The 13269-nt window shown below is 46.4% G+C and overlaps 1 protein-coding gene across 1 annotated transcript in view; it reads left to right on the top strand.

Annotated features, from left to right (window-relative positions):
* Positions 1-10723, top strand: part of ADCY2 (adenylate cyclase 2) — a 434401-nt gene extending 423678 nt beyond the window's left edge. Inside the window, exons 24-25 of the mRNA XM_030813903.1 lie at positions 2554-2678; positions 9908-10723. Of these exons, the coding sequence (XP_030669763.1) occupies positions 2554-2678; positions 9908-10060 (278 nt within the window). The 3' untranslated portion in view covers positions 10061-10723. The remainder of the gene's footprint in view (positions 1-2553; positions 2679-9907) is intronic.
* Positions 10724-13269: the final 2546 nt, after the last annotated feature.

Below are 13269 nucleotides of genomic sequence, written 5' to 3' on the forward strand. Positions count from 1 at the left end.
GTTACTTGCAACCATTCAGATTTCTAAGAGCTTCCTTGACCATTTTATGGTTTTCTTGGCAACACATTTTGCTTCTTCTGAGAGTCAGTTTATATAAGAGCAGTTCAGGCAGCAAATTCTATCTGAATGGTTTTTAACGCTCTCTTACATACAAATTTCATCTTTAAAAAGAAATCTGAATATTCAAAGCCATTTTCTTCCTTTGCTGTGGGTATGTCCTGAATTTCATTTAAATCCAAAATATGTTACATCTGTTTCACAAATGAGATGTGTTTCTCCACTTGTACTATTAGTTGTCAGTGTTTAATCATATTTTTCTTTTTCTTTTTTTTTTTTTTTTTTTTTTGAGACTGAGTCTTGCTCTGTCACCCAGGCCGGGGTGCAGTGGCACTATCTCAGTTCACTGCAACCTCCACCTCCTGGGTTCACGTGATTCTCCTGCCCCAGCCTCCCAACTAGCTGGGATTACAGGCATGTGCCACCACACCTGGCTAATGTTTGTATTTTTAGTAGAGATAGGATTTCTGTACTATTTATATTTAGTAGATTTAGTAGATTTAATAGAGACATGTTGGCCAGGCTGGTCTCTTACTCCTGACCTCAAGTGATCTGCTCACCTCAGTCTCCCAAAATGCCATATTTTTCTTTCTACTTTCTCAGTTCTGTGCATAGTAAACCCCTATCGGGGGCTCTACCTTACGCAAAGATGAGATGACCACACCAAACATGGGCATGTCCCTTTGACCCCAGAGACTCTACACTGTTTTGACAGCTTGGAAAATGGGCTCCTCAAATTTTGCTACTATGCCTCTTTAAAAAAAAAAAAAATGTATTACATGGGCATATTAGTCAGGGTTATCTAGAGGGACAGAAATAATAGGATAGATGTATATATAATAGGATAGATGTATATATAAAGGAAAGTTTATTAAGAAGTATTAACTCACACAATCACAAGGCGAGGTCCCACATTAGGCCGTCTGCAAGCTGAGGAGCAAGGAAGCCAGTCCGAGTCCCAAAGCTGAAGAACTTGGAGTCTGATGCTGGAGGGCAGGAAGCATCCAGCACAGGAGAAAGATGTAGGCTGGGAGGCTAAGCCAGTCTAATCTCTCTTCGGCCTGCTTTTATTCTGGCCATGCTGGCAGCTGATCATATGGTGCCCACTCACATTGAGGGTGGGTCTGCCTTTCCCAATCCACTCACTCAAATGTTAATCTCCTTTGGCAACACCCTCACAGACACACCTAGGAACAGTACTTTGCATCTGTCAATCCAATTAATTTGACATTTAGTATTAACCATCCCAATGGGAGAATGACCTCTTCTATTATCAAACTTATATAGACCAAAATAATATTGCCCTGCACTGCAGCATGGGACCAGAACGGCTCTTTGCCAGTCGTATGTGCTACATCCAAAGTGCCATTTTCCTGGTCTAGACTTCAGTGATATTGTTCAGATGCACGTGAACTGTTGAATGCACCTCCTTCCAGTGGTGTTTATTGACATTAAATGTCTAGTTTACCCTGATTGTCCAATAACTGATAAAGTCTATCCCCTCAACCCCATATGTCAGCCTTGTTAGGTTTCTAAGGAAGCCTGAACTCAACGTTTCACTTGGCCTTTGAGTCTCCCTTTCCCTAGACCCTCAGTCTCTCCCAGGAGGGGACTTCCCTGCTTGACCTCCATGCACCGTGACATCCAGAGGCAGTTCAGGGATAGCAACGTGGAATAATAATATTGCCAACAAAAGCGATGGGACAAATAATGAGGTGAATTCACTCCTAGCATCCTTTTCAGCATATCTAGCTGTAAAATTAGTTGGAACCACAAATTGAGCACACTCCTACACTAACTAGAGATGGCCCTGTTGCCAGCAATAATCAGTCCAGGCTCTTCCCCACCCCCAGAGCTGCTGATCAAGCAGGGATGAGCAGTGGCCAGGAGAAAAGCTGAGCTGACAGATGCAAGCCTGGAACCACAGGCCAGTGTCCAGCAGCTGACCCCTGGGTGCTCTGACCTGCGCCAAAGCTGGAATAAATTATTTGAGATGCCTAAACCAGAAGTGTGTTTTCCTGAGTATGCCACAAAACCAAAGGAGAATTTATTTATTACCTCTTTTGTACCTGCAAAGGTACTGCTTGAAACAATATTGGGGCTGTTTCCTGACCTAACTTTCTATTGCAAAGGGGAAGCTTTGGCCTGGCGCGGTGGCTCACTCCTGTAATCCCAACACTTTGGGAGGCCAAGACAGGTGAATCTCCTGAGCTCAGGAGTTTGAGACCAGCCTGGGCAACATAGCAGAACTCTGTCTCTACCAAAAATACAAAAAATTAGCCAGGTGTGGTGGTGTGTTCCTGTAGCCCCAGCTACTCGGGAGGCTGAGGTGGGAGGATCGCTTGAGCCTGGGAGGTGAAGGTTGTAGTCAGCCAAGACGGCGCCACTGCACTCCAGCCTGGGTGACAGAGTAAGAGCCCATCTCAAAAAATAAAACAAATGAAAAGACAATAGTTATGAGATGAATCTTGCTAACTCAACTCTGATGTGGCACAGGTATTAACCACGGACCTGTGATCGCTGGTGTGATTGGAGCTCAGAAGCCACAATATGATATCTGGGGCAACACCGTCAATGTGGCTAGTAGGATGGACAGCACCGGAGTCCTGGACAAAATACAGGTAATGCAGTGTGTGGTCTGCGCTGCCTGCATCAACCATGTCTGTTCTCTTGGGAACCATAAATAAGTATAATAAGGATACTAATATATTAAAACAAAGGAAAAAAGTAAACCTTGAAATTTACTTAAATCTTTTGGAGAACAATTTTTGGGGAAATGTCAGTTTCTGTATTGACTGTTAACAGCAACAACAAAATTCTAACAATATAAAGGCTATTGCATTTGTGAAAACAAATGATCCAGCAGCAACCAGCATGATAGCACAACAGCCTTGAGCATTCGGTACAGGAGAACCTTTATTACTTCTCCTGGTGCTAATACCTTGAAAAGGACTTTGCAAACGAGAGGGATCACATACAACCAAAACCAGACACAACCCCTCATCTTCTTCTCTCAAGCTGAATTGGGAGGAGGGGAAGTGGTAGGCTTGGGAGAGGCGGGAGATGAAACAGAAGGTTGATATGAATGGCAGCTCTGGAATCCACCCAAGAGGGGGAAAGGAAGGTCTAACAAATGAAAAGCAGTGGTTGGAGAAAACTAAAATTATTTTGTGTGACTATTCCCATTGCTCATTAAATCAATTATAATCGTGGTTAAGGTAACTATATTAACAACAGCACTAATAATATCATATTTTTATTTTAAAGTCACTGAAAAGATAATAGAAAAAAAAATCTGTTATTAGAAGTATGCTGAAACTATCCCCCCAGTTACAAAAGAGCAGTTGTTCTGCCCAGGTTGACAGTGACAGAATCAAGGAAGAGCGGGAAGAGAAAGAAGGGAGGCAGGCCGGGCGCGGTGGCTCACGCTTGTAATCCCAGCACTTTGGGAGGCCGAGGCGGGCGGATCACGAGGTCAGGAGATCGAGACCACGGTGAAACCTCGTCTCTACTAAAAATACAAAAAAAAATTAGCTGGGCGTGGTGGCAGGCGCCTGTAGTCCCAGCTACTCGGAGAGGCTGAGGCAGGAGAATGGCGTGAACCCGGGAGGCGGAGCTTGCAGTGAGCCGAGATTGCGCCACTGCACTCCAGCCTGGGCGACAGAGCGAGACTCCGTCTCAAAAAAAAAAAAAAAAAAAAAGAAACAAGGGAGGCTACGAAGACGGAAGCTCTGTCAAATCTGTTCTTCAATTCATTCCGCATCCACGTCCTGTGCTCCTCCCACGTGCTGATTAGGTGCTGTAGCTAGAGCATGAGCAAGCCAGACTCAACTCTGCCCTTGTACACTGAATGTTCTCTTGGAGATAACCGTTATCCACCAGAAGTCACAGTGGTGCCACCGCAGATGTGACTGTGCTGTAGGACTTCAGCTGGCCTGTGTGATGGGGGAAGGCTCTGAAGAACTCGATTTTCAGACAGGCTGTGTGAGTAAGAAAGGTGTGGAACTGGAGACAGTGTGTGAAGACCACCTTTTCCGACGTGAAATGAGCTGATGGAGCAGAAGGGGAAGGGAGTTCAAGGCTGCTTTCAGGAACTATCCTGAACATGGGCAATGCTCACAGGAAGAACGGAGTGAGGGGACCAGTGAAAATAAAGGTGGTTTGAGGTTCCTCCGTGAAGGAAGGAGATTGGAACAGTGTGTGGTTGGAGAGTGGGCTCACAGCTGAGTAGCAACATCTGCAGCATTAATGGAGAAAAAGGAAGAAGGAAGGGTGCAAGAGTGGAAACAGGAAGCTATGGTTCATTCCAGTATTTGGAAGAAAGAAGAGGGTCTCAGCTTAGAAAAGAATAATAAGAAGATAAAGAGGTGCATGTCGTTACATTTTAAATCTACCATTATACTCTTGGATAATCTATGTAGAATGGGAAACATGTTCACAAGGTTTAGATGTAACTTTAAAGCCATTTTGTACCATGGTTTGGAAATTTTGCTTAAACTGTGGTTAGAGATTATCTTTTTAATTTTCATCATTGAACCCACACCCAAATCCACTTAATATATTTTGGTTAATACTAGAATTTCGTTGAATTCTACCATTATTACACTGAGAAGCTATCCTGAAGCTTGCTATCACAGTGATACATGACACAGCAATGTAGTATCTGTCCCCCTCAGAGGCACAAACATCTAGCAACACAGAAGGTGTTTCAGTGAAGAGCCTGGAGATACCAAGGTTTTATGGTCCTTCCTTGCCTTCTTCAAAATTCTGCTTCTATTAATGGCTAGAAATTAGTGAAATTCAATCTGCCTTCCAGTGAGCTCATCAGTGAGCTGATCATCAGCAGCTGGAACATGTGCACCTGATTGTGCACAGTTCCAGACACCCAGAGAGAAGGGCTGGGATCTGCAAGTGAGAAGTGTGTGTGCACGTGTGTGTACATGCACGTGTGTGTGTGTGTCTGTGCTGTACACTCTATTTGCCTCACTCTCACAAAGCAGTGGATTCACATTTCACCCCCGTTATGTTACATGCTGGAAAATGAATTTCTGCTAAGTGGCAAATTTATATGAAAGTCACTGGACTCGCACAATAGGTTTATCATGGTGGTCCTCTGGGCTTTTATTGAATCCCTATAGCGTGTGTCTCAGCTTAGCCAAGACAAGCAAATAGGCTTGCCTCCTAAAATTGACTGCACAGACTGGCACAGTCCTTTCCTCTTTAAAAGACTGTCCCCTCCATTGTTGTCAGAATGGGCTTTTTATTAAACCTCGACTTACCTGCCTTTCATATTTACCCCACCTTGTTCATTCCTGTGGTCTTTCTAAAGGATAGCTTTAATTTTTGTATGGAATGGGGGAAACATTACTTCTAAGTATCTGCCTTCTTTTATTTAGATTGACTCAACACTTGCTACAAAGTAAGTAAAAGTCCAACACAGAGAAGGAAGAGATAAAATAAAATTAATGGGAGGTGGAGAGGAAATATTCCAACCAAATTGGCCATTGCCAAGGATCTGCTCACGAGATCAGACTTGGAGTGAGTTTCCAACACCGGCTCCAGCCGCCTCCCCTCTCATGCTAGGGTGCAAGACGAGGCTCTTCTCCCTGGGGCTGCAGCTGCAGTCATCATCTGTGGAGACTGCTCAGTTGCCCATCCAGAACAAGAATCGTGGGGCGTTTTGGCAGCCTAGTCTGATCATTTCCTGATGGTACCAAGGCCTCCAGGAGTTTCTGCATAAACATCACTGCCACTTCCAATGCCCAGGGATGCTCCAGCAATCCTGGACAACCCCAGGTCTTATCTTGGCAGGGAAGAGAGGCCTGCCCCTACCAAGGACTCCCTTTCCAACCTGCAGGCCAGCCCATGTCCCCAGCACAACACCCGGAATATTCTGAAGATTTATGGCAGTTTTTATTATTATTATTATTATACTTTAAGTTTTAGGATACATGTGCACAATGTGCAGGTTTGTTACATATGTATCCATGTGCCATGTTGGTGTACTGCACCCATTAACTCGTCATTTAGCGTTAGGTATATCTCCTAATGCTGTCCCTCCCCACTCCCCCCACCCCACAACAGTCCCCGGAGTGTGATGTTCCCCTTCCTCTGTCCATGTGTTCTCATTTTTCAATTCCCACCTATGGGTGAGAACATGCGGTGTTTGGTTTTTTGTCCTTGCGATAGTTTACTGAGAATGATGGTTTCCAGTTTCATCCATGTCCCTACAAAGGACACGAACTCATCATTTTTTATGGCTGCATAGTATTCCATGGTGTATATGTGCCACATTTTCTTAATCCAGTCTATCGTTGTTGGACATTTGGGTTGGTTCCAAGTCTTTGCTATTGTGAATAGTGCCGCAATAAACATACGTGTGCATGTGTCTTTATAGCAGCATGATTTACAGTCCTTTGGGTGTATATCCAGTAATGGGATGGCTGGGTCAAATGGTATTTCTAGTTCTAGATCCCTGAGGAATTGCCACACTGACCTCCACAATGGTTGAACTAGTTTACAGTCCCACCAACCGTGTAAAAGTGTTCCTATTTCTCCACATCCTCTCCAGCACCTGTTGTTTCCTGACTTTTTAATGATGGCCATTCTAACTGGTGTGAGATGGTATCTCATTGTGGTTTTGATTTGCATTTCTCTGGTGGCCAGTGATGATGAGCATTTTTTAGTTTTTAATATGCTTTCTAGCTCCCCAAGGGCTTTTAAGCACTTGGGAAAAGTATCAAAAGCAATTTAAGTGAGGCAGGTCATGGAGAGTGCTCCCTCCTGGAGATCGTAAATCTCCTAGAGGTCGATGTTTGAAATGAGTTTGAGCTCATGTGCGTCTCAAAGAGGATATTGGGCTTCATAAAGCTCCATGTGACTCAGGGCAGGTCAGCCACCTGCACTGGCTCCATGACCTCTGATCCCTGGAGGGAAAGAAGACAGGTTTCTGCCTGTCAGTAGGGAGCCATGTTTGTAGACCTGTGTTTGCTTCCTTTAGCACAGAAGCTGGAAGGGCTGCATTTGGGTAGCTTTGTAATCCCGAAGGTGTGGCTCGCTTCCTCACTCCAGTGAGCTCTCTTTTCCATTTCTGTGCAAAAAATAGTAGTGAGATGCCAGGAAAATAAAAAACGGTGCCCAGGCCATTAATAAGCTTCTCCTAGGCCTGAGGAACGGGTTCTTTTTATTAAAGAGCATTTAACTCCCAGCATGCTTTCTAGCCTGGAAACCCCAAGAACAGCATAGCAAGCCCACTCAGCAATGCTGCGGGCTTCTCCTAGGCCTGGGGGCATAGTAACCGGTGTGCATCGAGATGGACAGCTTCTTCCTCCCAGCTTCCCATTAATCATGCGGTGCTGATCGGCGGGTGGTTTGGCATTATGAACACCCATGGATAGTTTTAAAATGCCAGTGACATTAGTACCAGTAAATACCTCAACAGTTAACCCCCAAAGCACCAAAAGATTGGTTGGTTCTCTGTGTGGAAGGCCACTCGTCCAATGACTGCAGAATTTGCAAACCTGAGTTTCTTGGTTTTCTTCATCTTCTTTCGGTTCTTATCCAATACACAAAGCACTCCCTGGGCTCCTGCCGTCCTCCCGGGACTTGGGCCGGACCAGAGCAGCAGGACATGGGCATCTGGCACCTGTGCCTCCTTTTCCTTTCTGCTCTGCTCATCAGGGTCCCGAGGACCCATACGTGGACCTTGTGCTAGGGGCTGTCCTTCCATGACATTGCAGAAGGGTGGATGATTCTTCCAGAGCCCGCCCTTGAGATCTGTGCATGGAGGATTCGCCCTGGTTCTGGGCGTCCCTGGATGCTGTCCTGGGCGCTCAGGAGCACAGCCCCTCATGGTTTCCTTGCACTTCTGCCTCTGCCCCAACAGCGGCGTCTACCCTCAAGGACCCTCTCAGTCTCCAAGTCCAAGGAGGCTGGAGCTTTGCTGTTGACACGGCCCCCACCTTTGCACCTTCCCTGGGACACACCACAACCAAAATTGTGCCATAACACCCCTGTGTGCCATGACAACACTGCTGTGTGCCATAACAATGCTGCTGTGCCATAACAACGCTGCTGTGTGCCATGACAACACTGCTGTGTGCCATAACAACAATGCTGTGTGCCATAACACTGCTATGTGCCATAACAATGCTGCTGTGTGCCATAACACTGCTACGTGCCAGAACAACGCTGCTGTGTGCCATAACAATGCTGTGTGCCATAACACTGCTATGTGCCATAACAATGCTGCTGTGTGCCATAACACTGCTACGTGCCAGAACAACGCTGCTGTGTGCCATAACAATGCTGTGTGCCATAACAACGCTCCTGTGTGCCACGACAACGCTGCTGTGTGCCATAACAACGCTGCTATGCACCGTAACACTGCTCTGTGCTATAACACTGCTGTGTGACATAACAACGCTGCTGTGTGACATAACAACGCTGCTGTGTGACATAACAACGCTGCTGTGTGCCATAACACTGCTGTGTGCCGTAACAATGCTGCTGTGTGCCACAACAACACTGGTGTATGTCATAACACTGCTGTGTGGCTTGCAAGCTGCCCAGCCCTGCCACACCCACCTGGCACAGGTTTGTCACTCCAGTGTCGGAGATGGCCAGGGTCTCACAGGTGCCCTTGTTACAGCCATGCCAGGTGCCTTCTCAGATGAAGTGGGAGGAGATTGCTCCTTTGTGCCTTTTACTCATGGTTCCAAAGCAGCATTACCAGGGATTTCTGTCTGCCCAAACTCAGACACCTGCTAGGGGACACTGGGTGGAGGAGCAGGTAGCCAACAGAGGGGTCTTCCCCAGCCTCGGAAGCTGAGGACTCACCCTCAGGCCACGCCTGTGTGCCTCACTGGTTCTCTGCTTTTGCAGCTCCTCCACACTCAGGCAGCCCAAGTCCAGGCAGGCGCGGGCCCACAGTCCCAGACAGGGTGTCCCAAGGAAGGCGCAGCACACGCAGAAGCTGAGAGAGCCAGTACCGGACAGTGCATCTCCGCTGAGGAGGAAGCCCTCGGAGCCAGCAAGTTCACGGCCATCTGACCCGCCAGGCCTGGACATGGTTTGGCTGCCGGGGCTCTCGCCTGTCGGTGCAATGGCAGGAAATAAGTGGTCCTGTCAAGCCGGCAGCCTGCAAGAGGGGCTGCCCTACTTAGCCCCCGGTTTCAATGCAGTGAAGTGAGGAGACCTCTGAGACTCGACTGGGAGCGTCATGCTCATGCGGACACCAGTGCAAATTCCCACAGTTCTTTCAGTTTTAGGTCACTTCACTCACAGTCATCAAACCTGACAGGCGTGACCATTTGCAGGAGTTGACAGTGCTCAGTGCTCCTTCTCAGGGTGCTCCTCCCATCGACACTGAAATCTATGATTAATGTTTATTATTTCAGGAAAGGACATTCATGACAATGTATAAACATCATCCAGAATCCCACCACTCCACCCTATTTTGGTTTACTGTCTTTTTTCCAGGTCTCTCAGTGTGAATACATAACATCATGTGGTTGAAATCATAGCCTGGATCCAGGCTCAATTCCTTTTCTGGGTGAAATGGTTTGACGTTGTCTCATCCATGATAGCATCGTGGTGGCACCATAGTTTACTGGAGTACTTGAATTTTAGGTTGTTTCCGGTTTTTCACTATCCCAGCGCTGAATTAAACAACATTGTTCTTTACAACCTTTTTTTCTTGTGGATTCCTCTCACTTTTCTACCAACTTCTCAGGAGTGGAATTCCTGGGTCAAAGAGCATGGTGCTTTTTTTAGCTCTTCATCCTTGAGTCAGATGGGTTGTATCAGTGTATGTACTAAGCCCGTTTTCCCATGTTCCTGTGCCTTCTAGGTTACTGAGGAGACGAGCCTCGTCCTGCAGACCCTCGGATACACATGCACCTGTCGAGGAATAATCAACGTGAAAGGAAAGGGGGACCTGAAGACGTACTTTGTAAACACAGAAATGTCAAGGTCCCTTTCCCAGAGCAACGTGGCATCCTGAAGAGTCACCTTCATTTTGGCAAGAAGACTGTATTTTCAGGAAGGTATCACACACTTTCTGACTGCAACTTCTGTCCCTTGTTTTTGATGTGCGTGCTGTCTGTCCTATGGAGCCTCTGCAGACTCGTTCCCGTGACCCAGTGGCATACCGTTTGGTGTCTGACATGTGCCCAGATCGTTCTGCCACTTGCACTGTGCTTGCTCCTAAGCAAAAGGGAAAAGGAGCGCGCGTGATAGAAGAAAAGCATTCAGAGAACTAACAAAGAGGAGAGAGGTGAAACACACACACATTCTTAAGGCAATAAAACTAGGGGGTGTATATTATCTTCTGGTGCATGTTCTTTTCTGGAAAATATGATAGCTCGCCAACCGCATCTGCTCGTCTGATATTCAAACACGCAGTATTCGTGAATAAGTTGATTCTGTCCCCCACGTGGAGTCTGTGCTCGCCCTTTGTCTCATTGCCAGTGGTGTCCAAGGGCCCCCGTTGGGACCCACGGCTCTCGTCCCTCTGCTCCATGTGTCTCATGCCAGCAGCACGTCGCCATCCGTCACCAGAATTAGTCCTCACAGCCTAGGACCAGTTTTGTACCAAACTCGTCTGATGTTTTGATGCCATTTGTCTTTTGTAAAGTTAATTCATTAAAAGTTTTATGTACTTTGATTTACAGTGCCTGTATCTTTTATTTTCATGTCTTCTTTCTCCTGTGGTTTGCTCCAGAATTAAAGTTTGTTTTCCATCCATTCTCCCTTTTGACACAGTTGTTTCGGAAAGAGCTCTCCAGAAGCCAATATTGAGAGGTAATTCAGATTAGGACACGGTGTGTGGCACAGATAATTGGTTACTCAGCTCCCTGGAAAGCAGGCAAGCATGTTGAATGTATCTAGTGGTCTGATTTTAATTTGGGCATCTCTAGAGAACGCTTTCAGGGAAAAATACTTTAATAGTAAAAAGATTCTCTGCGAGCAACAGTGCCCCCTCTGTCCACTACGCTCCTGTCTACAGGAATGTTTTGCTAGAGCTAACGGACATAGACTGCAAAAGAATAATTTGGAACCAGCTATGCAAATCAGTCTGACAATAGCGTGAACTAACTGAGAGAAGTACTAAGTCCCACAAACTGCCTGTTAAGTCTGAGAAGGCTAAAGAAGACACACAGCCAACGTTCATGCATTTTTAAAGACAGAAGGCCTTGAAGTATTTGTTCTTGTAACTCCAACACAAGTTGTTTGGTACTTTTAACATAAAGAAATCATACTTTGCCAAATAGTGAAAAGTAGAGCAATCGTGTGTAATCTAATGTTTAAAAGCAAAACTGCAAATTGTAGCCCAGTTGGTCAAACTTGTTTTCTTTTTCTAACTCATGGCAGGCATCTGTAAGAGGTAGAGGACCCAGGTGATCACTTAGGAAGCCTTTTATTCGTGGGAACTCGAACTTGAAGCACAAGTTCCTGGTTTGAATCCTGGCTCTGTTTTTTACTAGCTGTGTGACTTTGAACACATCTCTTAGTCCCTCTTAGGAGTACTTTCCTTATTGGCAACTCATGGAATCGCTAGTGATTAAACGAGGCAATGACTGTGAGAGAGCCTGGCAGGTGCCCTGTGGCACATTCACACACAGCACGGGTGCAGCTGCTGTGCCAGGACTGTGACTCATTCCCAGTAAAAGGCACTTATCGAAGCTGGTAACCATCCTTCATCACCGAAGCGTGAGTAGAGCATGACTTATTTAGTATTCTGCCTCAATGGGGAATTTTTTGATCCCATAATCACAACTCAGCATTGGCCTTAATATACCTAAATCTCCAAAAACAGTGATTAAAGCAAGAGAACTATTACAAGGGCTTTTCTCTTTCCTCTAACCGAAATCTGGACTAGGATGCCACAGCGTTTCCGTGAGTTCAAACTGGCCCTGGTGTAAAATGTGTAAGGATGAGCAGCAGGCATGCCTCATGGTTTCTTCCTCCATTACGTCGTGCTACACTCATCTGCAGGTCACCTTAGTTCACCTACCCTGAGTGAACACCCCCAGCTGGGTGGTCCACCAAGTTCTCATAAACAGAGTCCCTCCCATTCCCCCACGGGGTGCACTGAACTTGGGTTTGTGCTAAAGAGAACTCAAAAGGAGAACTGTGCTCTCCCAAAGCCATATCACCAGTCTTACCAAACAATAGGCTTTTAAAAGCATTCAGAGTCATTGTCAGAATCCACTGTGGGAAGCTCTGTGTGCACCTGGGCCCTTCTAGGTGTTGTCCCATAGCAGCAGCCTTAGCATCCCCTGGGAACTTATCAAAAATGCAAATTCTGAGGCCCCAACCTGAAGGAGGACCCTGAATTTGAGATCCCCCGGGTGAGGGCCCAGCACAATTGCTGTTTAGTGAACTGGTTCTCCAGGTGATTCTGATCCCTGATCAAGCTGGAGACCTCCCTCCCTCCCCAGTGTTTTTGCAGGTGAGGAAACAGGGGCAGAGTAATTCAGGCACATGTGTTCAGAGTTCCACAGTTGATTAGCAGTTGAGGCCAGGCTAGAATGGAAAACTGCCTGTTCCTTGAATCTGAAAGAGCATTATTCCTGGTCAAAGCTCCTTAAAGCTCTGGGCAGCTAAAAGCATCCCGGTGAACAAAAATGCCAGGCAGAAAACTGGCAGTGCACCTCTCATCAGCCCAGGTCTCAGTGCCATTGGCTTCAAGAAAAAAAATCTCTCCCCAGTGCTCTCCTTAACCTTTAAGTCTCACAGGAAGCCTCTCACAGAAATTGCCTCCAGTCCAGTTGCCCAAAAATCCCAGTGTTTTACATATCTGTTTAGAAGTGTCTAAGTTTTGTCATCAATCCACGATGTTATCCTTCCTTCCCAAGTCACTGTGCTCCTAAAGGCAGCAACTATTCATCTTTCCTTTGCTCTGGATACACTGAATGACCAGGTAACATCATCAGGCCAGGTGCAGTGGCTCACTCCTGTAACCCCAATATTTTGGGAGGCCGAGGAGAGAGGATCACTTAAGCCCAGGAGTCTGAGACCAGTCTGGGCAACATAGCGAGACCCCATCTTTATAAAAAAAAAAATAAGAAAATTAGCTGGGCGTGGTGGCACATGCCTGTAGTCCCAGCTACATGGGAGGCTGAGGTGGGAGGATCACTTGAGCCCAGGAACTCCAGAACGCAGTGAGCCTTGATTACACCACTGCGCTCCAGCCTGGGTGACAGAGCG

Source organism: Nomascus leucogenys, chromosome 6, assembly GCF_006542625.1.
Source record: "Nomascus leucogenys isolate Asia chromosome 6, Asia_NLE_v1, whole genome shotgun sequence".
Lineage (NCBI taxonomy): Eukaryota > Metazoa > Chordata > Mammalia > Primates > Hylobatidae > Nomascus > Nomascus leucogenys.